At 46.0% G+C, this 25321-nt stretch overlaps 6 protein-coding genes, 2 long non-coding RNA genes and 1 other non-coding gene across 11 annotated transcripts; 6 read left to right on the forward strand and 3 right to left on the reverse strand.

Annotated features, from left to right (window-relative positions):
- Positions 1-53: 53 nt before the first annotated feature.
- Positions 54-1152, reverse strand: LOC9654578 (glucose-induced degradation protein 4 homolog). Of its 2 annotated transcripts, XM_002964448.2 has the most exons (7): positions 1061-1152; positions 859-1002; positions 719-792; positions 603-657; positions 484-546; positions 292-419; positions 54-225 (listed from the first exon to the last, which is right to left on the reverse strand). In XM_002964448.2, the coding sequence occupies exons 1-7, from the start codon at positions 1109-1111 to the stop codon at positions 147-149; spliced, it is 594 nt and encodes a 197-aa protein (XP_002964494.1). In that variant the 5' UTR covers positions 1112-1152; the 3' UTR covers positions 54-146. The 2 variants fall into 2 exon arrangements, with proteins under 2 accessions (XP_002964494.1, XP_024525079.1); XM_024669311.1 differs by lacking the exon at positions 54-225 and having other exon boundaries at positions 264-419.
- Positions 1153-1160: 8 nt separating this feature from the next.
- LOC112344370 (pentatricopeptide repeat-containing protein At4g02750-like) lies at positions 1161-3149 on the forward strand. Its single transcript, XM_024668993.1, has one exon. It carries the CDS (start codon positions 1161-1163, stop codon positions 3147-3149), a length of 1989 nt encoding a protein of 662 aa, XP_024524761.1.
- A 46-nt stretch (positions 3150-3195) lies between these two features.
- LOC9654579 (lisH domain and HEAT repeat-containing protein KIAA1468 homolog) lies at positions 3196-7636 on the forward strand. Its single transcript, XM_024669254.1, has 20 exons — positions 3196-3397; positions 3453-3596; positions 3647-3798; positions 3848-3949; positions 4012-4134; positions 4185-4490; positions 4536-4610; positions 4667-4795; positions 4842-4916; positions 4964-5173; positions 5276-5440; positions 5492-5706; positions 5760-5877; positions 5932-6064; positions 6117-6324; positions 6376-6481; positions 6527-6667; positions 6720-6843; positions 6912-7025; positions 7080-7636. The coding sequence occupies exons 1-20, from the start codon at positions 3208-3210 to the stop codon at positions 7451-7453; spliced, it is 3204 nt and encodes a 1067-aa protein (XP_024525022.1). The 5' UTR covers positions 3196-3207; the 3' UTR covers positions 7454-7636.
- On the reverse strand, positions 7514-7586 carry TRNAK-UUU. The gene has a single exon. It is a non-coding gene; the product is annotated as a tRNA-Lys (tRNA).
- A 2092-nt stretch (positions 7637-9728) lies between the features above and the next one.
- LOC9655686 (rab9 effector protein with kelch motifs) lies at positions 9729-11311 on the forward strand. Its single transcript, XM_002964050.2, has 5 exons — positions 9729-9984; positions 10038-10211; positions 10262-10900; positions 10960-11120; positions 11169-11311. The coding sequence occupies exons 1-5, from the start codon at positions 9729-9731 to the stop codon at positions 11259-11261; spliced, it is 1323 nt and encodes a 440-aa protein (XP_002964096.2). The 3' UTR covers positions 11262-11311.
- A 1566-nt stretch (positions 11312-12877) lies between these two features.
- On the forward strand, positions 12878-13515 carry LOC112344454. Its single transcript, XR_002991691.1, has 2 exons — positions 12878-13090; positions 13148-13515. It is a non-coding gene; the product is annotated as an uncharacterized LOC112344454 (long non-coding RNA).
- A 48-nt stretch (positions 13516-13563) lies between these two features.
- LOC9655687 lies at positions 13564-15418 on the forward strand. The gene is made up of 2 exons (XR_002991714.1): positions 13564-14519; positions 14601-15418. It is a non-coding gene; the product is annotated as an uncharacterized LOC9655687 (long non-coding RNA).
- A 2314-nt stretch (positions 15419-17732) lies between these two features.
- Positions 17733-20565, forward strand: LOC9655688 (probable Xaa-Pro aminopeptidase P). The gene is made up of 16 exons (XM_002964052.2): positions 17733-17878; positions 17935-17998; positions 18074-18213; positions 18270-18554; positions 18617-18739; positions 18791-19009; positions 19073-19159; positions 19226-19293; positions 19343-19409; positions 19466-19600; positions 19643-19723; positions 19774-19828; positions 19884-19988; positions 20048-20119; positions 20175-20299; positions 20356-20565. Exons 1-16 carry the CDS (start codon positions 17789-17791, stop codon positions 20509-20511), a joined length of 1872 nt encoding a protein of 623 aa, XP_002964098.2. The 5' UTR covers positions 17733-17788; the 3' UTR covers positions 20512-20565.
- Positions 20208-24575, reverse strand: LOC9655689 (ATP-dependent zinc metalloprotease FTSH 12, chloroplastic). 2 transcript variants are annotated; one of them, XM_024668755.1, is made up of 19 exons: positions 24030-24575; positions 23785-23963; positions 23562-23725; positions 23232-23509; positions 23100-23177; positions 22826-23053; positions 22628-22768; positions 22413-22580; positions 22243-22355; positions 21973-22189; positions 21855-21926; positions 21682-21801; positions 21335-21625; positions 21166-21282; positions 21038-21112; positions 20875-20982; positions 20735-20821; positions 20598-20681; positions 20208-20528 (listed from the first exon to the last, which is right to left on the reverse strand). In XM_024668755.1, the coding sequence occupies exons 1-18, from the start codon at positions 24528-24530 to the stop codon at positions 20604-20606; spliced, it is 3015 nt and encodes a 1004-aa protein (XP_024524523.1). In that variant the 5' UTR covers positions 24531-24575; the 3' UTR covers positions 20208-20528; positions 20598-20603. The 2 variants fall into 2 exon arrangements, with proteins under 2 accessions (XP_024524523.1, XP_024524522.1); XM_024668754.1 differs by having other exon boundaries at positions 20507-20681.
- Positions 24576-25321: the final 746 nt, after the last annotated feature.

The following is a 25321-nucleotide window of genomic DNA, read 5'->3' on the forward strand; positions in this document are numbered from 1 at the left end:
TGATGTCATTCGTCCCCTGGGCTGTGACACTACACACTTTTTGTCATCAAAGAAACCATACAAGTTATTTTTGTTTCGTTTGTGAGAGAGATGGCTACCTTTACATGCATACTTATAACACCGATGGATGATTTGCAAGTTTCGTTTCACTGGAACTGATAACTCGCGAAGCTTGCTCCGGCCCGGCCCTCGTTCGTTGCCTTGAGATCGAGCTTTTGGAAAGGACTGCAATGGATCGATCGAGTTAGGACAGATCGAAAGAGCTAAAACACGGTGGATTTGGATAGAAACCTGCTGTTTGGATCGTAGTAGAAGCCTTGGACGGCGCCATTGTTGCGGGAGAAGCAAACGTAGTAAAAGCCGGCTATTGTCAAGCCGCAGTCGGCACCAACATTGACGAAGAACTTTTCTTTCCACCTCTGTGAAATCCATGAGAAACTTCAAGCCCAGAACTCATTTTCACGAGGGAAATGGGGTACTTGCCATGAAAATGGATGGGTAAGTTGCGAGATCAAGAGATCTGCCGCCGTCTCTTTCCACGGTATCCTGTTCTAAAGAGCGTTAGGAAGAAAGAATGCGTGTAAGTACGAAGAACAACGAACCGAGAGTGGTAAAAACGATGAAAACTTCGACCAGTGCTTGACATCCGTGTCTGGACTGGAAAAACAACGAAACAAGATCGATCGATTACTGTGACTTACTCTCCGAAACCACTTACCTTGCGTCCCACTGGCCAGTGAAGAAAGTGTAGTTTCGATTGTCTACAATTTGGCCCTCCCAAAACGTTACAACCTTAACAGCGAGCGAGGATCAGTATAAGCATAAGAAAGAAAAAAGTTTCCCAAAGCTGGAACTCACTGGAGTTTCTGCGGATGGAACATTGAGAGCCTCCATGCTACCGCAGAGGTAGCCGTGCTGGATATCGCAGCCTTGCAAGCGGACATTGACCTTCCAAGCTTCCTCCTTCTGCGAATTCGACACATTCTGGATCCCTGTGAATGCCTGCGCGATCAAGGCGGCGATCAGATCGCTCGCAGAGGCAGTAGCAGCAGGAGCTTACCTGGCCGACTTGGAGAAAGGAGCACGGAGGAGGAATCGCCTGCCCAGGCATTTTGACCTAGTACGGTATAAGTTAGCGGAGCCCTAAAATTTGAAAACCAATGCCATTGTCCGGAAAGAGAGCTAGAATAGATTTGCTCAGTACAATTCACGAATTAAACGATCTTTACCAACGCGTGAAGCCCTTTCTTAGCAGTGACACTTTTCTTTGTAACCAGCTAATAGAGAAGTACGGCAAGTGTGGCAGCGTAGAAGGGGCGAGACGAGTTTTTGATGCCAATGTCTGCAAAGATTCCTTCTCTTGGGCGCTCATGGCGGCGGCATATACTCGGAACGGGCATCTCACAGATGCGGAGCTCCTCCTGGAAAGCATGCCTGAGAATAATGTAGTGGCGTGGAATGTGATCCTTAAAGAATATGCCCGATCCGGGCATATGGACAAGGCAAGAGATTTACTCCACTCTTTGCCGGTTGTTAATGCACATTCCTGGAACACTGTAATTTCGGGATATGCAAAGCATGGGTTCTTGCAAGAGGCAAAAGAATTGTTTCGCATACTTTCAGTAAAAACTCTTGTTTCTTGGTCTTCTATGATAACCGCATATGCCTTAAGCGGGCATCTCGAGTACTCTAAGCAAATGTTTGTGAATATTCCGCAACGGGATTTGATCTGCTGGTCGTCGATGCTCGATTCATACGCCCAAGCGGGATATGTTTTAGATGCCAAGAGGATCTTTGACGAGATGCCCGAGTGGAACGTTTTTGCATGGACGTCCTTACTAACTGCGTATTCCCACACCGGGAATGTTGAGGAATCCAAGAAAATCTTTGATAGCATGGAACAGAGGAATCTTGTGTGTTGGAATGCCATGCTGGCAGCATATTCGTTCACGGGATACTTGAGTGAGGCAAAGCAGGTGTTTGATTTCATGCCAGAGCACGACCTTGTGTCATGGAGCTCCATACTTTGCGCATACGTCCAGAATGGCCTGATTGACCAGGCCAAACAAGTCTTTGATTCCATGCCACAGCATAATCTCGTATCTTACAGCTCTATGCTGGCGGGATATGCCCAGAACGGGCATCTTGATCTTGCGAGAGCGATGTTTGACGAGATGCCACAGTGGAATATTTTCTCGTGGACTTGTATGATAGCTGCATACGGCCAATGCGGCGAGACGACAAAAGCAAAGGCCATGTTTGATAGTTTGTTGGAGAAGAACCACGTCTGCTATACGTCAATGATAACGGCATATTGTCAATCCGGGCATCTTGAAGCTGCAAGGCATCTGTTTGATGCGATGCCATGTCATGATGCGGTGGCGTGGTCTGGGCTTATAGCTGGGTATGCTCAACATGGATATACCGAAGAAGCTAAGAATCTTCTTTCCATGCTTCCTGTTCCATGCGCTGCTGCCGAGAATGCTGTGCTTGTGGGATACACCACGTACGGCTACTGGTATGAAGTCAAAAGAATGTTCGATTCGATCTTAGTGAAGGATATTTTCTCTTGGAGCATCATGTTGGCCGCATTTGCAAAGAATAGCTGCATCCATGAAGCAAGAAAATTGCTAGATACCATGCCAGACGCAAACCTTGTATCAAGGAACTCGATGCTCGCAGCATATGCCCAAAATGGGCACGCGCTTGAGGCCAGAGGAGAGTTTGATGAAATCAAGACAGTGTTTATGCCCGACGAAGCCAGTTTCGCGTCACTGCTAGTCGCATACAGTCACAAGGGAGACGTGGCCAATGGGAGGCCGTGCTTTCTATCAATGACTGTGGATTACTCCGTACAAGCTACCAAGCAACTGTACGGCTGCATGCTGGGCTTGCTGGGACGGGCAAGATACCTGGACAGCGCACGGGACCTCCTCGCGAATATGCCGTTTGTTCCAGACGCGGTGGATTGGACGAGCTTCCTCTCGGCTTGTAAGAGCCACAACGATATAGAGAACGGGGCCTTTGGCGCGAGGCATATTCTCGGCTTGCATGGAAGAGATTCGGCCGCGTTTGTATTGCTCGCAACGAGTTGTGAAGAAAATGCGTTGATAGGAAGTAAGCTTGGTTCTAAGGAATCGAACTCGTGACTAGTTGCTAAAAGAAAGTCTTAAGCTCATTGGCGGTAGGGCTTTGGAAGCGCTGGGTATGGAGATCGTGGATGGCGTCGTGGATTTTCTCCTGCGGGAGCGCTACCTCCTCTCGGCATTTGAGCTCCTCCACGAGCTCATCGAGAATGGAATGGAGGATTCCGAGGCGGTGAGCAAGTTGAGCCAGTTCTTCGCAGATCCGGCAGTATTTCCATCGGATCAGCTGCTCCATGTCCAGAATTTGCAGGGTAAGGGGTCCTGGTAGCTTGCATTCGCCGTGCTCAAACCTCCCTTGTGTCTCAGAGACGGATTCGAAGAAGATTATGGAAGAGAAAGCCGCCGCTCTGGAGAGAGTTGCGGTCTTGGAATACGAGCTCCGCCTTGCTCAAGAGGATGTGAAGACGCTCCAGATGAAGCTGGAGGCGCGATCACAAGATCCTTCTCAAGGTTATTTCTCGTACATTTTCCCCCTTTCTCCTAAAGGGTATATATTCCAGTTCAAAGCAACTCCGATCAGCTTCCACAAGCGATAAGTTCTCGTACACAGGATCAAATAGGACTGCACGAAAGGAAGGACTTGAACGGTGCTGTGAAGGATTATCTCGTGTCAGCGGGCTATAAATTGACTGCTATGACTTTTTGTGAAGAGGTACGCTTATCGAGTTTAAATTGGTGTGTGCTCAAGTATCATGAAACAGGCTGACGACCAAGTTCTCGACGACTCTGGCCGGGTTCCAAATGCATTGCAAAAGTACTACCGTGCGTATCATACCAGTGAGCATGAGACTGTTCCATCTGAGGTAGAATACTTTTGTTGTTGCTGTGCTCTTTTGTTCTCTTTGACTCATGATTATTATTTCAGGAGCCTTCTTCTGCACAATGTGATGAGCTTGCTGAAATGCGGGATATTTATGAGAAGGAAAAAGATTTGTTGAAAGGATCACTTAAGAATGCGGAGGCAGAAGCTACTCGCAGCGCTACAACGGTATTTGTGTTCAAATGTGCTTGCTTGTAAACTGACTTTATGGTGTAAAGGTTCACGAGCTGAGGGAAGCGCTAAAGCAAGTCTCGGAAGAGTTGGATGCAAGTAGAGCGGAGATTGTTTCGTTAAAGTCGCTGCAAGAAAGATACCAATCATTGGAAGCGGATTTAGATAACGAGAAGGTGATCAGTACGGTGGAGACTGAGGACGCATTGAAATCAAGGGAAACAGTGGAGCAGTCCGAAGAGTCGCATGAACATCAAGAACTTCACGGGAATCCGTCAGATAGAGAATCGCCGGAGGTTTCTCAGCCGCAGGTTAGTGTACCGGAAGAACCATCTTCAGTCAAGCGCGAAGAGGTAAGCCTCGATATTGGCATACTGATCTTATAGACGATGTTTTAGGATCCGGAAACTATTCACATACTGGCGGAAGCTCTTCCGAACATCGTGCCTTACGTACTCATCAATCACCGTGAGGTATTACTGGAAGTTTTATCAAAGACTAGCGTGAAACGTTTTGCTGGCATTGTAAGGAACTCTTACCTCTTATGATATGCGCGATTGGACGACATCCCGATGGCAATGTCCGAGACTCTCTCACTCACATACTGTTCAACCTGATAAAACGACCGGATGAAAATCAAAGAAGGATCATCATGGATGTAAGCTAACACCTCAGTTTGGGAATTCTGACTACTCTGTTTCCAGGCGTGTATTTCCTTATCAACATCTATCGGGGACATTCGTACGGAAAATGAGCTGCTTCCTCAATGCTGGGAACAGGTGTGAACGTTATTTGTTCAAGCGCGCTGCTAATCAAGGTTATGCAGATTAACCACAACTACGAAGAGCGACGGTTGCTCGTGGCACAGTCCTGTGGAGAACTAGGAGGATTTGTAAGGTCCGATATGCGCTCATCGTTGATCCTTTCAATCCTAGAGCAACTAATTGAGGACCCAGCACCTGTTGTGAGAGAGGCGGCTTCAACGAATTTGGCGAAGCTACTGCCACTATTTCCCAACACGGACAAATATACCAAGGTCAGCTCGATGTCATGGAGCAGTCTTGTCGTCTCAGTTTCTTGAAGTAAGCGTTAGTTGTATCTTGCTTGGGGGTGTTGCTAAAGTATTCGTTTTTGCCAGGTCGAGAAGATGATGTTTCATCTGCTTTCGGATTCCTCGGCCCAAGTTGTCGAAACGACACTGAAGGCGCTTGTACCAGCGGTTGTGACGTGGACCAGATGTCTGAGATATTCAATGAAACAGCTGGTTCAGGCTCTTTTTGGTCGTATGCTAACTATTGTTCAGGTAATACACATTGTATTCTCCGCGGCTTAAGTTTTTTGTGCATTGTTGCAGCGCTGCCCTCCTGTGTCAGGCGTCGAGACGTCATCTGATTCTCAGCTACGAATTTTACGCGAAAGGGAAGGATGGAATGTTGAAGTATTGCTGCGCATGTTGATACAGCTTGTTCCAGATTTGCGTTATGCATGCGTCCATAGCTGTCCATTTCCTATCAGTGAATCTGATCAAACACTGGCATTTTCTCCTGAAAACTTGACGCAACACTTACAGTAAGGGACACAAATTCCAATGCAATAAGGCGCTAATTCAACTTCTTATGCAGATCGAGTACGCGATGGGAGTATTTTGACTGGTTAGCCATGGACTTTTTCCCCATACTGTTGAAGCTTCTTTCTATGATTTCTCCTAAAGAGGAGGCTTTACGAAAAATCATATGTCAGGTGAACCGACTCTTGGTTCTTTAGATGTTCACTTCTTTGTGAATTCCTTAACAGCTTCTTTTACGCTTCAACGATTGTTTCGGCAGCCACTTTCATACCATGGTTCTGCGACCGATATTTCTAACAGCAGTTGGTGATGACTCGTTGTTGCATTTTCTTGGATCAAACATTTCAAACAGAATCGAAGGTGAGGAACCTGTTTAGTAGTTTGTGCATGAAGTCTATATTGCTTTACGCAGGGCTAAAGCCTCAAACGGAAACAGCTCAAACTTTGGCCTTCAAGTGCATCCTACCTCTTCTCTTGGTTGGAGTTTTGGGGATACCAAATGCGCTCGACTTTGATTTGCAAGGGTTTATAAAGAACTTGATACTGGATTCTTCGCTAAAGCACGGGTCGTGGAGCTGCGTTCGCACTCCCGAACTTGTAGAAGCCATCCGATTCTTTTGGTAAGGTTACGTATGCCCCGAGAAAAGCACTAACTATTCTGGATCTTAAAGTTCTTATGATCGCCATCACGAGGTTATGACCGGTGTTCTTTGGGAGCTTGTTGTGAACTCAAATGTCAGCGTCAAAGTTCATGCCGCTCTTCTTCTCAGGGAAATGGTCTGTTATCGTCATACATTTTACAAGCCTTAACATCCTGTTCAGGTTCCCTATGCAAGCACTCAACTAGTTTCAAAGCAGTTGTTACCTGCGTTAGTCACTCTTGGCTCGGACACGAACCTTGAAGTCAGGCACACAACAATACCTGCATATGGAATCATTGCTCAGCATTTCCAAGATGAAATGGTACTTATAAATGTATTGATCCAAAATCTGATATTTCTGGCTTTATTTTCAGGTTAGTGAGAAGATCCGCGTGCAAATGGATGCGTTTTTAGACGATGGATCCAACGAAGCCATATCTGGAGTGGTTCGTGCATTGACAGTCGCGGTGCCACTGGCTTCCCCTGTTTTGAGGGACTATATCCTTTTTTATTTGTGACTACACCATCCGTCGCTTGCGAGTTTTTCTTGACGAACGCTTCCGTACATTTGCTGCAAAAGCTGGTGGTTCTTACGGCGAGCCCCATGGGAACCAATGTAGCACGCCGACGTGAGAGAGCCGACGTGTTTTGCGAGGCCATCCGGTCTTTGGATGCCACAGGTAATGCCGTCTTGCTTATCTCAAGCTCCAACAGAGGCGAAACTTGTGGAACAGATTTATCTCCTACCAGCATTCGGGAGCTACTGCTGCCAACAATCCAGAACTTGCTGCGTGATCCCGAGCTGCTTGATCCGGCCCACAAGGAAGCGCTGGAAGTTATAATGCGGGAGAGGTCGGGTGGGAAGTTCGAAGCCATCACCAAGGTGGTGATGGGAGCTCACCTCAACATGTCGTCCATGGCAATGACGAGCTTTTTCGGCGATCCAATGGCCAGCCCCACGACATCGAAGCCCGCCGTTAGCTCTGAGCCGTCCAGCCCCTCGAATATCCAGCAGGCATCCACAGCGGCTCAGCAACAAGACCAACAAGAAGGCGTATTGAAGAGAATGATGCGAACGAACTTCTGGAGGAATGATAATGCGAGCTAGATTCAAGAAAAAAAGAGAGGAAAATTAAGATAAATAAGCAGGTTATCAAAGCGTTAATTACGCCGTCTGTGGGAATCGAACCCACGACCACGTGGTTAAAAGCCACGCGCTCTACCGGCTGAGCTAAGACGGCAGCACGTTATTTATTTTAGATTTTAGCTTTTCATAACTAGATTCTGCGAATATGTTATTTGGAGCTGTTAAGCCCTAAGTTTTTGAAAGCGATTTCTTGGCGGAGGAATGGTAAAATTATACGGTCGATCTCTGGGCGACGGCTTTTCTCTACTTTGTGTAGGATTTGGGATCGCACTGGGAGCGCGAGAAGAATGTCGCGATTTTGGAGCTGGACAGGAAGAACAAATGCTTGGAAGCCAAGCTGTTGGAAGCTACCAAGGTCTGGCGCTTGGGCTTGGGCCTTCTCTCAGATTTTTCGCTTCTCTGTATTGTAGGAGGGCGGGGATGGCGTGTCTTCCCAGGTCGAGAAGATGCATCACAGCATTCTTGAGGCGATTCACAGTGCGTTTGAAATGGAGTCTCGAAAGAATATGGGTCGGAGTGCTACTACAGACAATCTTAAGGAGCAGAAGCATGGGAAAATTTTGTCTCGGGATTTTCCATCCGGATGGGAAAGGCAAAAGAATGAGGCCTTGCTAGAGCTTGAGCACCGTAACCGGCAACTGCAAAACTTGCTCAAGGTAATACGTCTTTCCTTTCTCTCTCTTTTCTCTCGCAAACTTAATTTGGCTCCAAGTTCTCTGATCAGCTATGTACAGTCCAAGGAAAAGAGAGCGGAGGAAACGGAGCGAGAGAACGAGCTCGTTGAAGAAGGTTTTGTTCGAGGAAAAGAGTGCATGCGGCTCTATGCACAAGTTCGAGCAATGCAAGGATCCCTCGTAATGCAAGCGCAGCGTATCTCGCAATCTCGGCGGCTTCATGCAGTAATATCTTCCTGGCAACGTCTCGTCATGCATGCGAGAAAATCCAAGGCAAGGTCGACTGTCTAAAACGTTTTCGATGATGATTGATCGTCTTTTTGCAGACTCTTAGGAAGGTTGAAGCATTATGGGACCGTCGTATACTGAGAAAGTCGTTCTCTTCGCTTGCTTCCAGACGTGCCAAGTCTCTCTCCACCAAGAAGCTTGTGGCTATTGCTGGGAAGCACTGGACGAGAACGATCTTGCTGCAAACTTTCGAGTTCTGGCTGCTCACCGTCCATTTGAAGAAGTGTTCATCCGACAGGCTTGCAGTTTTCATGGTACTTCAGAGATCTCGGATAGCAAGGATGGCTTTTGGAGCCTGGAAGCTGTTCAAGGGAACTCTGTCAGTGAAATCGTGCCTAGAGCGCAGAGCCAGAACATTCTTTGTCCAGCACAGGCTTCAAAAGTCGTGGCGAAGCTGGAGAAGCGACGCTGATTCAGCTCGTGCAAATGCTTACGAGGCTACCGAGTTTTCCAAGCTGAGACTGTTGGCGAGAAGTCTGGAGACATGGAGTACGAATGCGGGGGAGAGCGTCTTTGAGAGAGCTCAAGTCTTGCGGATGGAGCAGCACAGGATGTCAGAACTTCTCCACAAGTCATTTAGAGGCTGGCTGGGAATAGCTCACGTCGGAGCTGTGGTACAAAGGCGCTTGACAAAAGCTATCGACACCCGGACGAAAAGGATACTTCTTTTCACGTTTATTGGGTGGAGGCAGCACGCCAAAAACAAAAGAGAAGTTAGCATCTGGAGAAAGGCGATGGTGGTGAAGCAGCAGCTAGAGTTGAGACTTCGCGCCTTCGACTGGTTGAAGTATCTGTGGACTCGAGGACGCCTGCTATTGCGTTTAAAATCTCGACATTCATCCAGAATAAGGTGTTCTTCTGGCTTTCAGTTGAGAGTGTCGTTTATGAATATGTCTTGCAGATTGGCTGTTCTGAAGGTGTGGTTTCTTACATCACAGAATCACAAAGTATGTCGGCAAAATCTACAAAATATAGCAAACAGATCTCAAAACAGGCAACTGAAAGATAATTTCCAGCAATGGTTATCTTTCGTAGCAGATTGCAGGTTCTTGCGCTCCATAACTTGCCTACGTGAATTTTCTGTCGACACTTTTCAGGAGAGCGGCACTTTTGAAAGATGGTAGAGTCTTGCAAGCTCGGCTAGAACTTTCTCAGGAAGACCTTCAAAATGCTCAGATGATTCAAGCCGTGATGTCAAAGACGATCACAAGTTTGGAGAAAGAAAAAGCCACGATGGTCCATTGTATGGATATCGTTACGGCCAGAGCACCTCCATGGACTTCCGGGTTTTTAAACGGTATGCTGCTGCCGCATATGGTTTTAAAGTTTTTCAAGTTAAGTTGTCTTTTCCAGCTGATCTACGTTGGAGCGCTTCAAGAAGTCCCAGTGGAACTCTCCCAAGTCCTCGTGTTGGTCACACTGCTGTTTCTTTGTGCTTGACGTCTCGCTCGCCATTGCCATCTCACCTGGTAGTGACTGGAGGCTACGATGGGCAGTCCCTTCTCAAGGACATCTTAGTCTATCACGCAGGTATGCTTCCAGAGCTTCAAACATCAAGTTTCTGTGACAATTATAACTTCCAGACGAATCAATGTGGAGAATACCAGAGCTCAAGCTTAATATCGCCGAAGAGTCATTCCGATCGGTTCAGCATCACACAGCCTGCGTACGCAACAACAAGATCATATTCTTCGGCGGATTCAACGGAGCCGAGGATTCTTCGGACTTATTCATCCTCGAGTTTTCGGAAGATGGAAGTAAGCACCAGCTTCAGTTTTTTCTTGCTTACAAACTTTGTGTATCGTAGATTCCTGTGAGTTGTCACAGCCAGAGTACCGTGTGGGAATTGTTCCAGGCCCAATGTCACAGCACACGAGCTGCGTGAGCAGTGACGACAACCATATGATTGTTTTTGGTGGATACCGCTCAAACGTGGGACACTTGAACGAGCTATGGATGCTAGACTTGCGGTGGATGGATTGGCACTTGCCGGACTACTATCGGGATCCTCCAGCACCTCGTCGGGGGCATGAAGCAGTGATAATCGGGACTAAGATGTACGTTTTTGGAGGCTACGACGGGAAGACCAACTTTGGAGACTTTTATACGCTCGATCTGGGGACGATGGAGTGGAACCAAGTGGAGCACTTTGGAGAGGCTCCCACAGCAAGGAGACACCATGCAATGGCGGCTGTTGGGAAGAATCTGGTGCTTTACGGGGGATACAATGGCGTTACGTACCTTGACGACGTTTACAGCTTCGATACAGAGACCTCCTTCTGGAAACGCTGGAAGATCTTGAAAAGTTCTTCCTCCGGCAGAGACACCGAAATCTATGGGAGGTCCATGCACGCCATGGTTTCTATGGGACAGCGCTTTGTTATAGTTGGGGGTATACACGAGTATGGAACTCTTGGAGGCGTGGTTTACCTGGAAAACGGTGCAGGTATCGCTTTGCTAGATTTATTTTATTTCTTCTCCCTTAGCTGAAAGTTTCGTTCTCAGCTGTTGATGGACTTGCGCTGCAAAAGGAGCTCACCAGCGAGCGATGCAAAGTCGAAACTCTCCAGCAAAATCTTGCCCAGTACGAGGGAATGGTGCATAGAAAGGTGGCCGATCTCGCGCTTGCTTACTCTAAAATCGCTGAGTGCCAGGCCGTGTTGAAGGTAAATATCTCCACACGATCATATGAATCTAACTCCGGCGATTCTCAGGAAGAAGTCAAGGCGAGAAAGGCAGGAGCCGTGAAGCAACAAATCCTCATTCAAAAGCTAAAGAAAGTTCGCAAAAAATCCACCTTGTGGTGATGATGAAAGTTCTTCCCCTTTATACTGAGGTTTTCGCTCTTCGCTCGTCCTTTCTGTCCGATCCATTCGGATTCAGTAGACATGTCCTGGAGAACAGTTGATCCAGGAGCGAAGCAATCTTTCTTGGGAAGATCACCAGCGAAGCAGGTAGATGGCAGAAACAGTTCAAGATCTTGGGAGATGGTGGGCATCATAAACATCATGGCTTAGACAATAAAAGTGATGGAGGGCAGGAACAACCATGACCTTCAGGTCTTCAGAACAAGGAAAGAAGAGTGTTCTCTGTGAGCAATCTCTTTTGTAGGAAGCAATCTAAGATACTTTCTTACAAAATCCTGCTCGTATCCAGGACAACCACGAAGGCATCTTTCGACGACAGGGTGGAGTGTGTTTGTAAGCCAGAAGAAGCCGATACTGTTGGTCATTATAAAATTTTCAAGCCTTTTGATCTGTTTTTCATACCGTAATAATATTACGTAGCACGTAGGGGAGATCATGGTGAGTTGAGAATCGGTATTGGGTGTGCTGTGCGCACGCAGAGCAGTTTCACTTCGTCTTCGCTACTGTCTAGCCACAGTATGCAAATCAGATTCCTGGCTGCTGCTGCTCATGTTGTCTCCACTAAGATCATGTTCACCGTGTTCTACAATCCTCGTTTGACATTCTTTAGATTTAACACGGCAAAGTGGTGAATTTGTTTCTCTTCAGGGAGTCCAGCTGAATTTGTTGTTCCATACCACAAGTACGTGAAATCTTTCAAGATGAAAATTTTGATTGGTATGCGCTTCAATGAGATTTGAGACTGAGGATTCGTCGGAAAGAAGGTAAATCGTTATGAAGTGAATCTCTTGTTTTGTCTCCTTTTGCTAACAGTCAGATATATGGGAACTATTACTGGAATTGACGATATCGATGCAGCTCGATGGCTCTAAATGGCGCTTCCTAAAGGTAAAGAGTCTTGTCTTCTATATAGGTCGGTTGGGACAAGCACGCGGCTAGCAAAAGACAGGAGATAGAGCCATTTATTGCTCCCAATGTGAGGCCAAGGGAAAAATTTCCCTACAGCTCTCTATTCTGAGGCTAAGATAACTCCAAGAGTTAGTGAGGGTCATAGTGTTCCTGGTTTTCCTTCTGGATTTCCAAGTCCCGGAAACGAGGGGCTACCATCTCATCATAAAGTCGATATGCACCAGCAGCAGATGGCCACTGGCAACGATCGCGTGTTTGAGCTCCACGCCGATCCATCGTCCGAGAGCACAGTGACGCTGGTGAGTAGCAAGTAGCTCGAATCGTGCGTTCGATCCTCTTTTCTTTCAGAGGGAGAATCCTTTGCGGCAGAAAGATGTTGTGAGGATTGGATGTGGCGCCGGCTTTGCTGGCGAGTTTCGAGAGCAGAAGGTTCCTCCACAATTCTAGAGACTGCAGCAGCCTTCTCCAACCAGCAGCTTCGCTTATTGGCAAGCAGCATTAAGTTGCCCAGTCTACTTGCAGCCTCAACGACAACAGACAACTCTTTTCTTAAGCTTCTCATGGCTCACAGTAAGTGAAATCCGTCATCACTTCTTATGTAATACTTTTTTTCTACTCTTTTTTGTTCTTTCAGGAGGTGAGGAGCCCCTTGCGAGAGGTAATGCAAACGATTCTCACCGCAAGTGCAAACTATTTGGTTTCTCGTCTCGTTGAAACCAAAGACAGCTTTGGCCAGCACCGCCAAAGACGACGTCCACAAGGATCTCGAGTTGGAAACTTCCGGCTTCAGGAAGTGTTTTACTGGCCAGAACTGGAACCAGCAGCAGCAACAACAGCAACCAAGCAGGACGTGCACCAAAGTAAGATCTCATTCTTTATTTGAAGCGCCAGACTCTGAATCTTCTACTTTTCAAAAGTTCACAAACAGGGTGAGCTTTGGACTTGTCCAAGTTTTGGGGATTATACATGCAACACGCAACTCCTGGAGGAGCTGCAGCATCTGTTCGGCATTGACGAGAACCTGAACGTGGCAAGCCGTGTACGTAGATAATGAAGGCGACATGCTGCTCGTCGGAGACGCATTTCATGTTGTGTTTGTTTAACACGACGGTGCGATGCATACGGATGTTATCGCCGGCTGAGATCCAGAAGCTTCCCGTGCTGGCAACAGCAGCACGGAAGAGCCAACCAGCAGGCTCCGATCAGCAGGATTCCTCGAATAATTAAGTAGCTCGTAAGATTCTTCGTTTTGCACTAATTGAGAACTTCCCCTTTTTGCCCTGTCTATATAAAACAGTACTTAGCTCAAGTTTAGGGCTCATCGGTGATAAAGGGCTAGGGCAGTGATGGATGCCGCGTCTTGGGGTTTCGCGACCCTTCCACTCTGCCCATTGATCGGAGCTCCAGGTAGGCCGCTTCGCCTCTCTCCACCCTCGCAAGGTAAGTTCGTTTAGGTAGGGCTTTTCTTTGCGTTAGGAGTAAGACAGATTTGGAAAGCGAAGCTGCTTGCAACGAGCTAAGAGGTATGCTTGTTGAAACTCTCAACGCTTGAAGACACCTCTTTTCGATTGCAACGCAAAAGGGAGCCAGTGACACAACAAACAACTCAAACAAGCAAAGTGCAAGACAACGGGCCAAGGAACTCTCAACGCGAAGGGAGCTGTTTGAATACGAACAAAACTAATGATCAACGATACTTAGTTTCACGTTGCCAGGTTCGCGTGTGTTTCGATTTGTTCTAATTTCTTGTCATGAAGAAGCCAAGTGACATGCTGGTGCTGCTCAACGACGATAAGAACTGAAAAACTCCCATGTCACAGTGTGTGCCAAGAAGAAAAATGCTACTAGATTGGAGAGATTTTGTGTCAACGTTTCGGAGCTTTGAGTTGTGTTGTTGCTGCGCTCAACGCAAGACCCGCGAGCTGAGAAACAACGTTGGGAAACTGCGATCTTCAGAACTTAAATCCAGCTGAAGTCCTACATGACAATGGTCCAACCTCAATGAAAACAACGATCAGGGCCGGTCAAGGATCAGCGACGGATCAAGTCCCACCTCGCAAGGTAAGTTCGTTTAGAGTAACAAGAGAGATTTGCTGGAGACAAGAAAGCGAAGCTGCTTGCAACGAGCTAAGAATTCGTGTTGAAACTCTCAACGTTTGAAGACGCTCTTTCTTTTCGATGCTATGCTCAACGCACACAATATGATATGCTTGATCAAACAACTCAAACAAGCTAAGTGCAAAACAACGGTCCAAGGAACTCTCAACACGAAGGGAAACTTGTTGTCAGGTTTGTGTGTGTTTCAATTTGTTCTAAGTTCTTGTCATGAAAAAGACAAGTGACATGTTGGTGCTGCTGAACCATGATAAGAACTAAAAAACGCTGTGTCCAAGAAGAAAAATGCTACGAGATTGGAGAGATTCCATGTCAACATTTTGTAGAGATTGTCAGCGATGTTGCTGCTGCTCAACGCAAGACCTGCGAGCTGAGAAACAACATCGGGCATCTGCAATCTTCAAAACTTCAATCCAGTTGAAGACGTACATGACAATGGTCCAACCTCAACGAAAACAACGATCATGAAAACACTGGCTGTCCAACGATATGGAAGTCGAAGTTTAACAGGTTCGTGAGCTGTTTGTTCTAACCAAAATGTTTGTTGAAATGTACATGACAATGGTCCAACCTCAATGAAAACAACGATCATGATCCGTCGCTGATCCTTGACAGGCCCGGTCCACTCTCGCACCTCTCCACCTCGCAAGGTAAGTTCGTTCAGTTTTCTTTGTGTTAAGCGAGTAAGACAACGAAACAAGAGAGATTTGCTGGAGACAAGAAATATGGTCTAGAATGATCAACGATAAAAGAGAGGCTAGAAGCAATCAAGAATTTGTTGAAGCTCTCAACGTTTGAAGACGCTCTTTCTTTTCGATTGAGATTGTCGACGGGGTATGCTCAACGCAAAAAGGAGCCAGTGACACAGTCAAGCTAAGATGATATGCTCAAACAACTCAAACAAACTAAGCGCAAAACAACGGCCCAAGAAACTTTCAACGGGAAGGGAAACTTGTGAATACGAACAAAACTAACGATCATTGGAAGTTGACATACTTAGCTTGATGTTGTCAGGTTTGTGTGTGTTTCAATTTGTTCTAATTTCTTGTCATGAAAAAGACAAGTGACATGTTGGTGCTGCTCAACCACGATAAGAACTAAAAAACGCTGTGTCCAAGAAAAAAAATGCTACGAGATTGGAGAGATTCTGTGTCAACATTTTGGAGAGATTGTCAGCGACGTTGCTGCTGCGCTCAACGCAAGACCTGCGAGATGAGAAACAACGTTGGGCATCTGCGACTTCAGAACTTCAATCCAGTTGAAGACGTATGTGTTGGAAGAAATTTGGAGAGAATTCCAAGCTCAGCCCAGCTTTGTAGTGTTGTGAGGGAATCATTGAGTTGCTCGTTATCGACTGTGGAAACACAGTGATTCCAGGTATAGTAGAATTGCTGGGAGAGGTCTCTAATGAGTTGGAGTGGCCAGGAAAGAATCCTAGCGCAAGAAATAACCCACCAACTTCTTGGGGGAGTGTAGGAGAAAGATGGAGGCCATTTTTGTCATGGCTGAGAAGCTAGGAGAGAGATTATTTGGAGAGGCTGTGCACAACATCCTCTTGGTGGTATGAGATGGTGGGCAGCATGATCTTGCTGCCATAAGACCTTTGAAGTTGCAGTTGCGCAAGCCAAACAAGGTCAAGAGCACCACCCCTGGATGGTACGCACACAAATCAAGGAGATTGCTCCAAGTTCCATTGAGCATAAGTTACAAACTTATTTTTTACTTGTATTTTCGAATTTTACCTTTATTGTTAACTTCCAATTTTTCTAATTTATTTTGAAAGCATAGGACTACTCTTTTACTTCATGCCATGGTGTAAAGTGAAAGTCTAGAACTATTGGATGCTATAAGTGATACTGGTATCAGTTCTTTTTGTACGGGTTGGAAACATGTTACGAATCCCCACTCTCAAAATCCCTAGTTGCTGAAGGGGCATTTTGCAGGGCTTGTATGACGAAGTTCCACAATTTCAGCTCGTCGATCTGGTTCCTTGTGCTGCAATGGGTTTATGCATTCTGGCAAGCAGTGAGGAACACAAAAGGCTTCAACCTGTGCTACTATGGACTGCAGTGGCTCTTGACTAGTGGCGGAACTCCAAAGAAGAGGATCATTTGGGTCAACAAGGATTACCAAGCATTGGAATCACTTCGAAGGCCATATGGTCCATATAAAGATTGGCAGGAATTCAAGGAGCGTATGCTTGGCAAGCAAGACAATGGCATCCACTATCTAAGTTTCGAGGACTGCTGGTACCAAGTAGAGTACAACCACAAGTATTACTGGGTGCACCAGGATGTCTTCTTTGAGGTGTCCGTATACAAGCTCAGCGAGTGTGTCTTCGTCAAGGATCTCTATCATCTTGACCAGAAGTACTCGGTTGCGCAACAAATCAGCGAGGAGGAGGCCATGCTCATGATGTTCAACAGGGATATGCACTTTTACCCGGTGGAGGAAAGGACTGTTATATACGGAAGAGAGTTCAACATGATGGAGTACAACTCAAAACTCTCTGGGTTCCTGGCGACCATACCCCTAATTCTTCAGGCTAGGAAACTAAGCGGGGCTTCGAGTTTAGCATCTTTGCTCTTGCTTCTCATCGACTTTTTTAGAACTCCATTATACCGAGGGTATGATCAAGCTTTTTTGCACTTGACTAAGTTCATGAAGCTCTACGTCTTCCAGAAGAGAACATGGTTGTACTCATTATTTGGCCTCTTCAGCAATCGGTGGCGTTACAGTGATTTTAACAAGGGTTATGCATACATGACACAAGGAGAAGAGCTTGAGGTCATCTCATATGTTAGCATGTTGGGTAGAGACGATTGTACCCTCGTAACGTCAGGGGATCACATCATGTTTCATCCAAAAGCCTACGCCCCGCACTTCACTATCAGGAATAGCATAGTGTCTTCAGCTCAACCCTGGCAATATATAGGTGATGTGTCCCTCTTCCGAATCAACAAGAAGATATTTATTTCGTGAGCTGAAAGCCAACCATGTTAATTTTTGGTTATAAACTTTTTTTTTTTCATTTCAGTAATCACCCATAACACTAAACACTATTATTTTAGCCAAAACCCTTAAGGATTCTAGGTTCATCAAGTATTTGTTCTTACCAAAATTCTTGATATTCAACGAACTGGATAATAAACAACTGAAAATAAGTGTCAAATGCCATACTTGTGCTCAAACAACGCAGTGACACGGTCAAACAAACATACAAAGGGGAAAATGTGCCTTTCTGGAAGCAATGATAATGTGGCACTACAAAAAAACCTACACCAAAACTACGAACACAAATCATCTTACCAGATTCGGGTGTTGTGTAGTTTGGTCTAAGTTCTTGTCATGAACGAGCTATTGTGCGATCACAGCTATAGTTTATAATCTACAAGAATATACGGCTGGAAAGTGAACCCTGGGTTTAGGGTGGGTTTGCGGTGATGGATCCGTTGGACGCGCTCCGGCCGCTCATGGCGTCCCGCGATCCGCCCCTGGACGCACTCATCGTTCCATCCGAGGACGCTCACCAGGTCGGCTCTCTCGATTCTCTTCGCATTCTTCTTCAATCGTCCATTTCATTCTCCAGAGCGAGTACGTCGCGGACAGGGACAAGCGGCGGGAATTCGTGTCGGGGTTCAGCGGCAGCGCCGGTAAGAGTGATCTCGATTTCCACGTGTTTCCAATCAAACACTCGCGTGGATTGGATTTTCCTTTTTTCTACACAGGCCTGGCCGTCATTACCAAGAACGAGGCATTGCTGTGGACCGATGGCCGCTACTTCCTTCAGGCCACGCAGCAGCTCAGCGAGCGGTGGAAGCTGATGCGAATTGGAGAGGATCCAGTCGTGGAAAGCTGGCTGGCCGATGTGAGTTCTTCATGGAGATCTTGGAAAGAACTTCGATGCCACACTCTTTGTTTCAGAACCTGGAAAGCAATGCTTCCGTTGGAGTGGACGCTTGGTGTGTCTCCGTCTCTAATGCAAAGAGGTGGAGGGAGGCGTTCGCTAAGAAAGGAATTGAGCTGGTGAAGACCGAGCGCAACCTTGTCGACGAGATCTGGAAGGACCGTCCCGCGCAACCGGTTTCTCCTGTGACCATCCAGCCGCTCGAGTTTGCCGGGCGGAGTGTTGCAGAGAAGCTTGCTGATATTCGTGGGAAACTTTCTCAGGAGAGAGCCTTTGCTCTCGTTGTTTCGACACTTGATGAGGTACCTTCGTCTCCCTCTTTCTCCTTTCACAAAAAATCATCTTTTTTGTTCCGTTGCTGTAGGTTGCTTGGCTTTTTAATTTGAGAGGCTCCGATGTCATGTACAATCCTGTTGTCCATGCCTATGCGATTGTCACTCTCGATTCTGCGTTCTATTATGTTGATAAGCACAAAATAACTACGGAGGTATCATTTCGTCTATCTCTTTTGTTCCTTTTGCTGATATAGTTTCTGCAGGTTGAGAGATTTTTGACGGAAAACCAAGTGGTGATCAAAGACTATGAGGAGGTTGTACAGGACCTTGATGCGTTAGTTTCCCGTCCCGAAGAAGTAAATGATGGGAAAGGTCTAATATGGATAGATCCGAACTCCTGCCCTCTCAAGCTGTACCCCGACATTTCAGCCGACGAATTGTTGTTGCAGCAATCGCCAATAGCTCTGTCCAAAGCATTGAAGGTCAGAGAAATTTTATTTATTTTTCCAGAAAACAGAGTTATTTGAGCTACAACATGGGTACAGCATCCTGCAGAGCTTGAAGGTCTTCGAAACTCTCATGTTCGTGACGGAGTTGCAGTGGTGTCTTTCTTCGCTTGGCTTGATAACCAGGTCTAAGAGAAAAATGCTTTCGCTATGTTTTTTTTCTTCTCTAAATCGTGTTTGTTTCTAGGACAGATGCAGGAAATTTATGGTGCCCCTGGTTACTTCCTAGAAACAAAAACATCTCTCAAACGCAAATCACCGTAAGTTTCACGTGCTTGACTTCACTCGGCTAAACTCTTCTGTTTTCAGAGAGGTGGAGAAATTGACAGAAATTTCTGTAAGTGACAAGCTCGAAGAATTTCGTTCGACGCAAAAGGTTCGATGTGTGCTATGGTCTTTTAGTTAGTGATCTTATTGTGTTCGATCTGTCAGCATTTCAGAGGACTGAGCTTTGAAACCATCTCCTCGGTGGGAGCAAACGCTGCTGTCATTCACTACGCTGCAAAACCCGAGAGCTGTGCCGAGCTTGACCCGGACTCGATTTATCTCTGCGACTCTGGAGGACAGGTATAACGTTCTCGTTTCCACGTCTTGACAAGTTTCTTTTAGTACTTGGATGGAACAACAGATATCACGCGTACCGTGCATTTTGGCAAGCCTTCGCCGCATGAAAAGGCTTGCTATACCCAGGTTAGTGTCTCCCATCTTCTCTGTTTTCCTTCTCATAATCTCGCTACCAGGTTTTAAAAGGACACATCGCGTTGGATTCGGCCATTTTTCCAAATGGAACAACTGGTATCTAGCATTCGGTTACTAGTTCGAACAAATCCTGATGGTTATGTGTTTGTAGGCCATGCTTTGGACGTATTGGCACGGGTTCCACTATGGAAGAGTGGACTAGACTATCGACATGGGACGGGTCACGGTGTTGGCTCCTATCTTAATGTTCACGAAGGTAACGCTTACCATGGCGAATTTCTTCAAGCTAATGTTTTACTTGCATTCTTCGCACAGGACCTCATCTTATTAGCTTCAAGCCACAGGCTCGAAACGTCCCATTGCAAGCTTCCATGACCGTAACGGACGGCAAGTATTTGCTAACATAAGAAACCACAACCGTCTAAGAGCTTCTCTTCCACAGAGCCGGGATACTACGAAGATGGCAAGTTTGGAGTGCGACTGGAAAACGTTCTCATTGTCAAGGAAGCTCAAACAGCACATAATTTCTCAGACAAAGGCTACCTTTGTTTCGAGCACATCACTTGGGTATGGAGTGTTCTTCATGAGCTCTCCAGCTCTTATCCTTTTCTCCTGTCTTTCAGGTCCCTTTCCAGAGGAAGCTCATCGACATGTCGCTACTGTCACCCGAAGAGATTGCATGGGTCAACGAGTACCATGTTGGCTGCCGAGAGAAGCTGGGACCTCATTTGTCTGGTGTTCACTCGGAGTGGCTCCTTGATGCAACACAGCCTCTATAAATTCTGGACTTGATAATCTTCCAAGTTTTAAGATACAATTCGGTGTTGATTTGATTCTATGCAAAGTCGAGAAGTAGAAGACGAACCTTGGTCTAGCAGCGATGTAATCGATCTGCATAGACATCCAGATCCCGGTAGTAGCCGTCACGGATCTCCTCAGGAGTTGGATCCTGCACGAAAAATAGCTTAGAAACGTGTAGTCCATCCAGGGTCATTAACTTACAATCGGTACAGCCTTCGAGAAATCAGGTGGGCCGCCTATGTCAGGCAGTAAAACCGGGTTCATAGAATGCACGATGTCCTTGATTTCCTGTGCTCGCAAGATGTCAAGAATTCAAGCAAAAACGAATCCAGGAAACTTACATCTCCCGTCATTTTTATGTTTAGCTCCAGTTCACGGGCTAGCCTCTCCAGGATGTGTCTATTGTTTTGCAACGCCTTCATGGCCATCTTTTCTGTGTCGTCGATAAACTGCCAAGCACCAAAAGCTTGAAAGGTTTGAAATAAAAGTTTCGTCATCACTCACCATTTGGATTTCTCTGCCTACAAGTTCTGAAACCTCGAGAGTCATCGGAATCACGATGGAGCGGGGATGATTCCACTGTCAAAACAGCATTCTCACATAAGATAACTTAGGAAACAGACAATACGTACCGTCATTGGGTAGAGCTCTTCTGGTCGAGGACGTGGACGCGGTGGAAGCGGTTTCCTTGCTACTTGCAAAAGTCCTAGGTTTCGATTTTCCGGGTGCACGGCACATTCCCTTGCAAGCTGGAAAGAAATTTTTCAATGAAGTAGATAGAGCATTTTGAAGCACAATTACCGCAGATATCTTTTCGAGGTCGTCAGTCCATCCATCAGTGATGTTGTCGCCAAGCAAGAGAATCTCTGCTCCACGACCCCCATGAGCCACTATCATCTGGGCCTCGAAATATCCGATTGTTCCACCGTACTCAAGCATGTCTTCTGAGGGGTAAAACACGGACAGCGAGGACTCTGCGCCTCCAGGCAACAAATGCGTAAACGCATGCCAATCGAAACGAGGGAAAAGATGCGCTAGCAGAACATGGCCAGCTTCATGAGCTGCCAGTAGCCTTTTTGTTTCCGGCTTCACCTGACAATTGAAAAGATATTAGTGCAAGTAGAAACTAAGAATTATTTCACACTGACCTTTAGTTCCGACTCTTTCTGTTGTTCCTGAGTAACTGTCATGCCTATTCCTTCAAACAGCTGTTTCTCCAAAACATCTAAAAGATCACTTTGCTGAATGTATGCGCGACCTTTTTGCTTCTGCAAAACCAGGACCAGGTGAAGAGCAGCACATCAGAAACAAAAAAGCATACCGCATAAACAAAAATCTCGTTCGCAAAGTTTTTGAGATCGGCCCCTGAAAACCCTCTGGTGCGGTATACAACCTGCGTAAGCGTAAGTGACAGACAATAAGAATCTGAGACGTGCTACCTTTTCAAAGTCTACGTCATCGGCTAGCTTGTATTTTGCAGTGTGTACTTTGAAGATTCTTAGCCTCTCTGCTTCTTTGGGCAATCCCACATGAATCTCGCGATCGATTCGTTGACGCTGTAGAAATGCTTCGTGCAGATCGTCTCGACGGTTTGTTGCACATATCAAAATAAATGCCTGCCGCGGAGCAAATCTGTGTACTTCCGTGTCGATCTCCCTGTCTCAAGGAAATGAAACGTAAGCATTTTAGACACTGATATCGGTCCTTACAAGCCATCTAGCTCCTTTATAAGTTGTTTGAAAGTTTTCAGCCTCCTCGGATCCTCATCGACTTGCTTTCCCGCCAATGCATCAATCTCATCGATAAAGACGATCGAAGGTGCCTGAGAACTTACACATGTCAATTACTTCAATCCCATCAGCAATGAAAGGATACTTGCATTGGCCCTGGCAGTAAAAAAGAGGTCGAACACTTTTTTAGGACCGGGGATTTCAGAATCTCCAAACTCTGAGCCTGAGGCAAATATGAATGGGAGCTGAAGTTCCCTCGCCATTGCCCTTGCGATATGAGTCTTGCCAGTACCCGGAGGCCCATGTATCAGTATACCCTGGACGACTTAAAAACATTACATAGACACATGTTATCGTTGCTTACCCGAGGAATGAAACAAAATTTATCATAATATCGCATTGGATCGCTCAAGTAGTTACCGATTTCCTCCACCACCCTCCACACTGTGTGGCTTACTATCACATCATCGAAAGATGGGAAGCCGGCTTCTTCAGCTTGTTCTGGCTGTCCAAATTTTCAGGAATAATCCCAAGAAATTGAAGTTTGGAGTTTAAACCATACCAGAACGATGCTTGATGATTTCATTTTGATAAGGTCCACGATCTTTTCAGATGCATTTCGCCGGATGTTGAAAATTGTATTGTCCAGCTTCAAAGCAATGAAAAAACAAGGGAGAAGAATAGCGTAGGCACGCAGTATGTTACGTAACCCGCTCTCAGGAATTGTATCCACTTCCACCTGAAACCTTTGCAGCGCGTCATTTAGATAAGGATCTGCTGGAGCATCTACCTGCAATGTGGCTGTTTCAGGAGAATAGCTAAATGCTGATATTTACCACAAACTCGGAAGGAAATCCTTCTTTCATTGTCACGAACAACCGAGTCCGGTCTTGGCTAAATACGGCACTTTGAACCTGCAAAAAATACTAGGAGCATTATAGAACAATCCTTTCCTTGCTAATGCTTACCTCCATTCTCTCCACTTTCTCAAAAAAATCGAAGTACGGCATCTTCGGCCTGTATTTCCACCACCTTCTGGCAGCCCAGAAACCCCTCCCATATTGCGGAGGAATGACCGGCTCTTCTTTTTTCTCAGCAATATCCTTGGCCATCTCCTCGCTGTCCAGGAGGACAACATACTTGCTTGTTAACGCATCAGTGTCTTCCTTGATGCTTTCTTTCTCAAGCATGTCCTCTAGTTTCGTCAGTCTTTCTCTCCACGTAAGCTTCTCGTTGGTTCCAGTATCTGAAACGAAGGAAGGAGATCAGGAGGGAATCGATATATCGGTTTTCGTGACCTTCGGCGCTTTCGTTCAATTCTTGCGCTGCCGCTGCTTCATCGTCCCAAGCGTGCTCTCCAACGAACGAAGAATCGTGACGATAACTCCCATCGGGTTGCAGTAGATGCTTTCGTACGCGAACACCGCCAGGCATATTTTCTCGCCATTGAAGCTTCTCCAGCCTATTCCAAACAAAACAACAGATCCATCAAAAGACGTCTTCGAGACAAATCTAGCTTACTTGTGAACGTTTTCCAACGTTGGTTCTGGAATCGTGGCCTCCAAGTACGCTTCAGTCAATTCCTTGGCCTCTCTTTTGCTTAGCCGAGGTGTGGTTGCCGCTACGTAGAGACCTCGGAAGGAACCAATGACCAGTAGAAGGTAAAGAACAAGCGCTCCAATGTGTTGAGCATCCAACTTCTGAGAAACAAAACCAAAAACAATACTGGTTTGAGAATCAACATCAATCTGCTAGAGAAATCATACCTTCCATCGCTCCCATTGGTGCCAGGCTACGATTCGAGGCCATACCTTAAGCCTGAAATCCTCGAGCAGCTCATCACCTTCGTTTCTAGCGACTTCCAATCTTCCTCTAGCGTCTTGCGCTGTTGACGCCGCTCTGTCAAAGACATGAGACGCATTCTCGCGTAATTCCTTGTACCGAGCAGTCACGACCTCCTTAATCTTCTCTACATCCACCCCAGCCTCGGTTTCTAGATCCTGGACAAAATTCCCGTAATATCTGCTCAGCGCGGCTCGCAGCCTTCGATTCCACGACTGCTCCGGCACCGATTGGTCGTCACTACTCAGCTGCGCGCTAGGGCGAGCTCGAAATCTACTCCTAGAGCCTGCATTTATCCTCTGGACGTCGCTGCCAAACGATCTATCCACAAAATCAGTACCGCAAGGTCGACCTAGCACTGGCGCCGGGAGATGGAATGTCGGGGATGCTCTAGAGTGAGAGGCGCCATAGCCGAGAGCTTGCATTGCTCTCGGGGTGTAGGGCTTATGCTAGCTAGATGCTCGGCGAATATTTACGAGGTATATTCTCCAGACTATTCAATTAAACCCTAGCCCACCCAAAATGGGGGATGCAACTTTAAACCTAGTAAAATACATAAATAAAATAATGTTACATGGCTAAATTGCTACATCATTTAAAAATTTTGCCCACTTTACTTTTGCTATTGTGTGAGTGTGTAAATTTTTAGAAGGGACTTTTTAGTGATTTGAGAAAGAAATTTGCAAAAAATGAAGAATTACTCATTTTCAGTTCATTAATAATTCAAACTTATATAAATATGAAATTTTGTAGTGTGAGGGCCAAGTGTACGACTATGATGCCATATACTAATATTAGCATAATAGATTTTGGTAACTGTTAGATTGATTTCAATCCGGACCATTCGCTCCTGTATATAAGTTAGGGTTTTTGGGTTAATTTATATGCATATTTTCTGTATTCCCTTTCCATATTCTAAACACTCATATTGGTGAAGATGAAGGGCACCTTTGATTGTCACTGAGGAGTGCTCACATTTGGGATTTTGGTTTAGATCTAGCTTTTGCATTGTTTAGATCTAGCTTTTTCCATTTCATTTCTTTTGTTTTTTCCTTTCAGAATTTTGGTTTAGATCTAGCTTTTTGCATTGTCTAGATCTACCATTTTCTTCTAGCTTTTTGTCATTTCTCTTCTTTTGCTCTTTCTTCGTTCGTCTTCATGGCAGATCAGCAATCTCCTTCTTTGACTCTGGAGTAGCAGTTAGTACAATTGCTTG

This window comes from Selaginella moellendorffii, unplaced genomic scaffold (genome assembly GCF_000143415.4).
Source record: "Selaginella moellendorffii unplaced genomic scaffold, v1.0 SELMOscaffold_4, whole genome shotgun sequence".
Lineage (NCBI taxonomy): Eukaryota > Viridiplantae > Streptophyta > Lycopodiopsida > Selaginellales > Selaginellaceae > Selaginella > Selaginella moellendorffii.

Coding starts and splice junctions, on each gene's coding strand:
- LOC9654578 (XM_002964448.2), bottom strand. CDS start 1,111: ATGCCTGGGCAGGCGATTCCTCCTCCGTGCTCCTTTCTCCAAGTCGGC. Junction 658..718: donor ACTGGCCAGTGGGACGCAAG/GTAAGTGGTTTC, acceptor TTGTTTTTCCAG/TCCAGACACGGATGTCAAGC. Junction 420..483: donor CTTACCCATCCATTTTCATG/GCAAGTACCCCA, acceptor TGGATTTCACAG/AGGTGGAAAGAAAAGTTCTT.
- LOC112344370 (XM_024668993.1), top strand. CDS start 1,161: ATGCCATTGTCCGGAAAGAGAGCTAGAATAGATTTGCTCAGTACAATT.
- LOC9654579 (XM_024669254.1), top strand. CDS start 3,208: ATGGAGATCGTGGATGGCGTCGTGGATTTTCTCCTGCGGGAGCGCTAC. Junction 5,707..5,759: donor AACTTGACGCAACACTTACA/GTAAGGGACACA, acceptor CTTCTTATGCAG/ATCGAGTACGCGATGGGAGT. Junction 6,668..6,719: donor AGCATTTCCAAGATGAAATG/GTACTTATAAAT, acceptor CTTTATTTTCAG/GTTAGTGAGAAGATCCGCGT.
- LOC9655686 (XM_002964050.2), top strand. CDS start 9,729: ATGGACTTCCGGGTTTTTAAACGGTATGCTGCTGCCGCATATGGTTTT. Junction 9,985..10,037: donor CATCTTAGTCTATCACGCAG/GTATGCTTCCAG, acceptor TATAACTTCCAG/ACGAATCAATGTGGAGAATA. Junction 11,121..11,168: donor AGTGCCAGGCCGTGTTGAAG/GTAAATATCTCC, acceptor GGCGATTCTCAG/GAAGAAGTCAAGGCGAGAAA.
- LOC9655688 (XM_002964052.2), top strand. CDS start 17,789: ATGGATCCGTTGGACGCGCTCCGGCCGCTCATGGCGTCCCGCGATCCG. Junction 19,724..19,773: donor AAAAGGCTTGCTATACCCAG/GTTAGTGTCTCC, acceptor TCTCGCTACCAG/GTTTTAAAAGGACACATCGC. Junction 20,300..20,355: donor GTTTCGAGCACATCACTTGG/GTATGGAGTGTT, acceptor CCTGTCTTTCAG/GTCCCTTTCCAGAGGAAGCT.
- LOC9655689 (XM_024668755.1), bottom strand. CDS start 24,530: ATGCAAGCTCTCGGCTATGGCGCCTCTCACTCTAGAGCATCCCCGACA. Junction 23,726..23,784: donor ACGTTGGAAAACGTTCACAA/GTAAGCTAGATT, acceptor TGTTTGGAATAG/GCTGGAGAAGCTTCAATGGC. Junction 23,054..23,099: donor GATTTCCTTCCGAGTTTGTG/GTAAATATCAGC, acceptor GCCACATTGCAG/GTAGATGCTCCAGCAGATCC.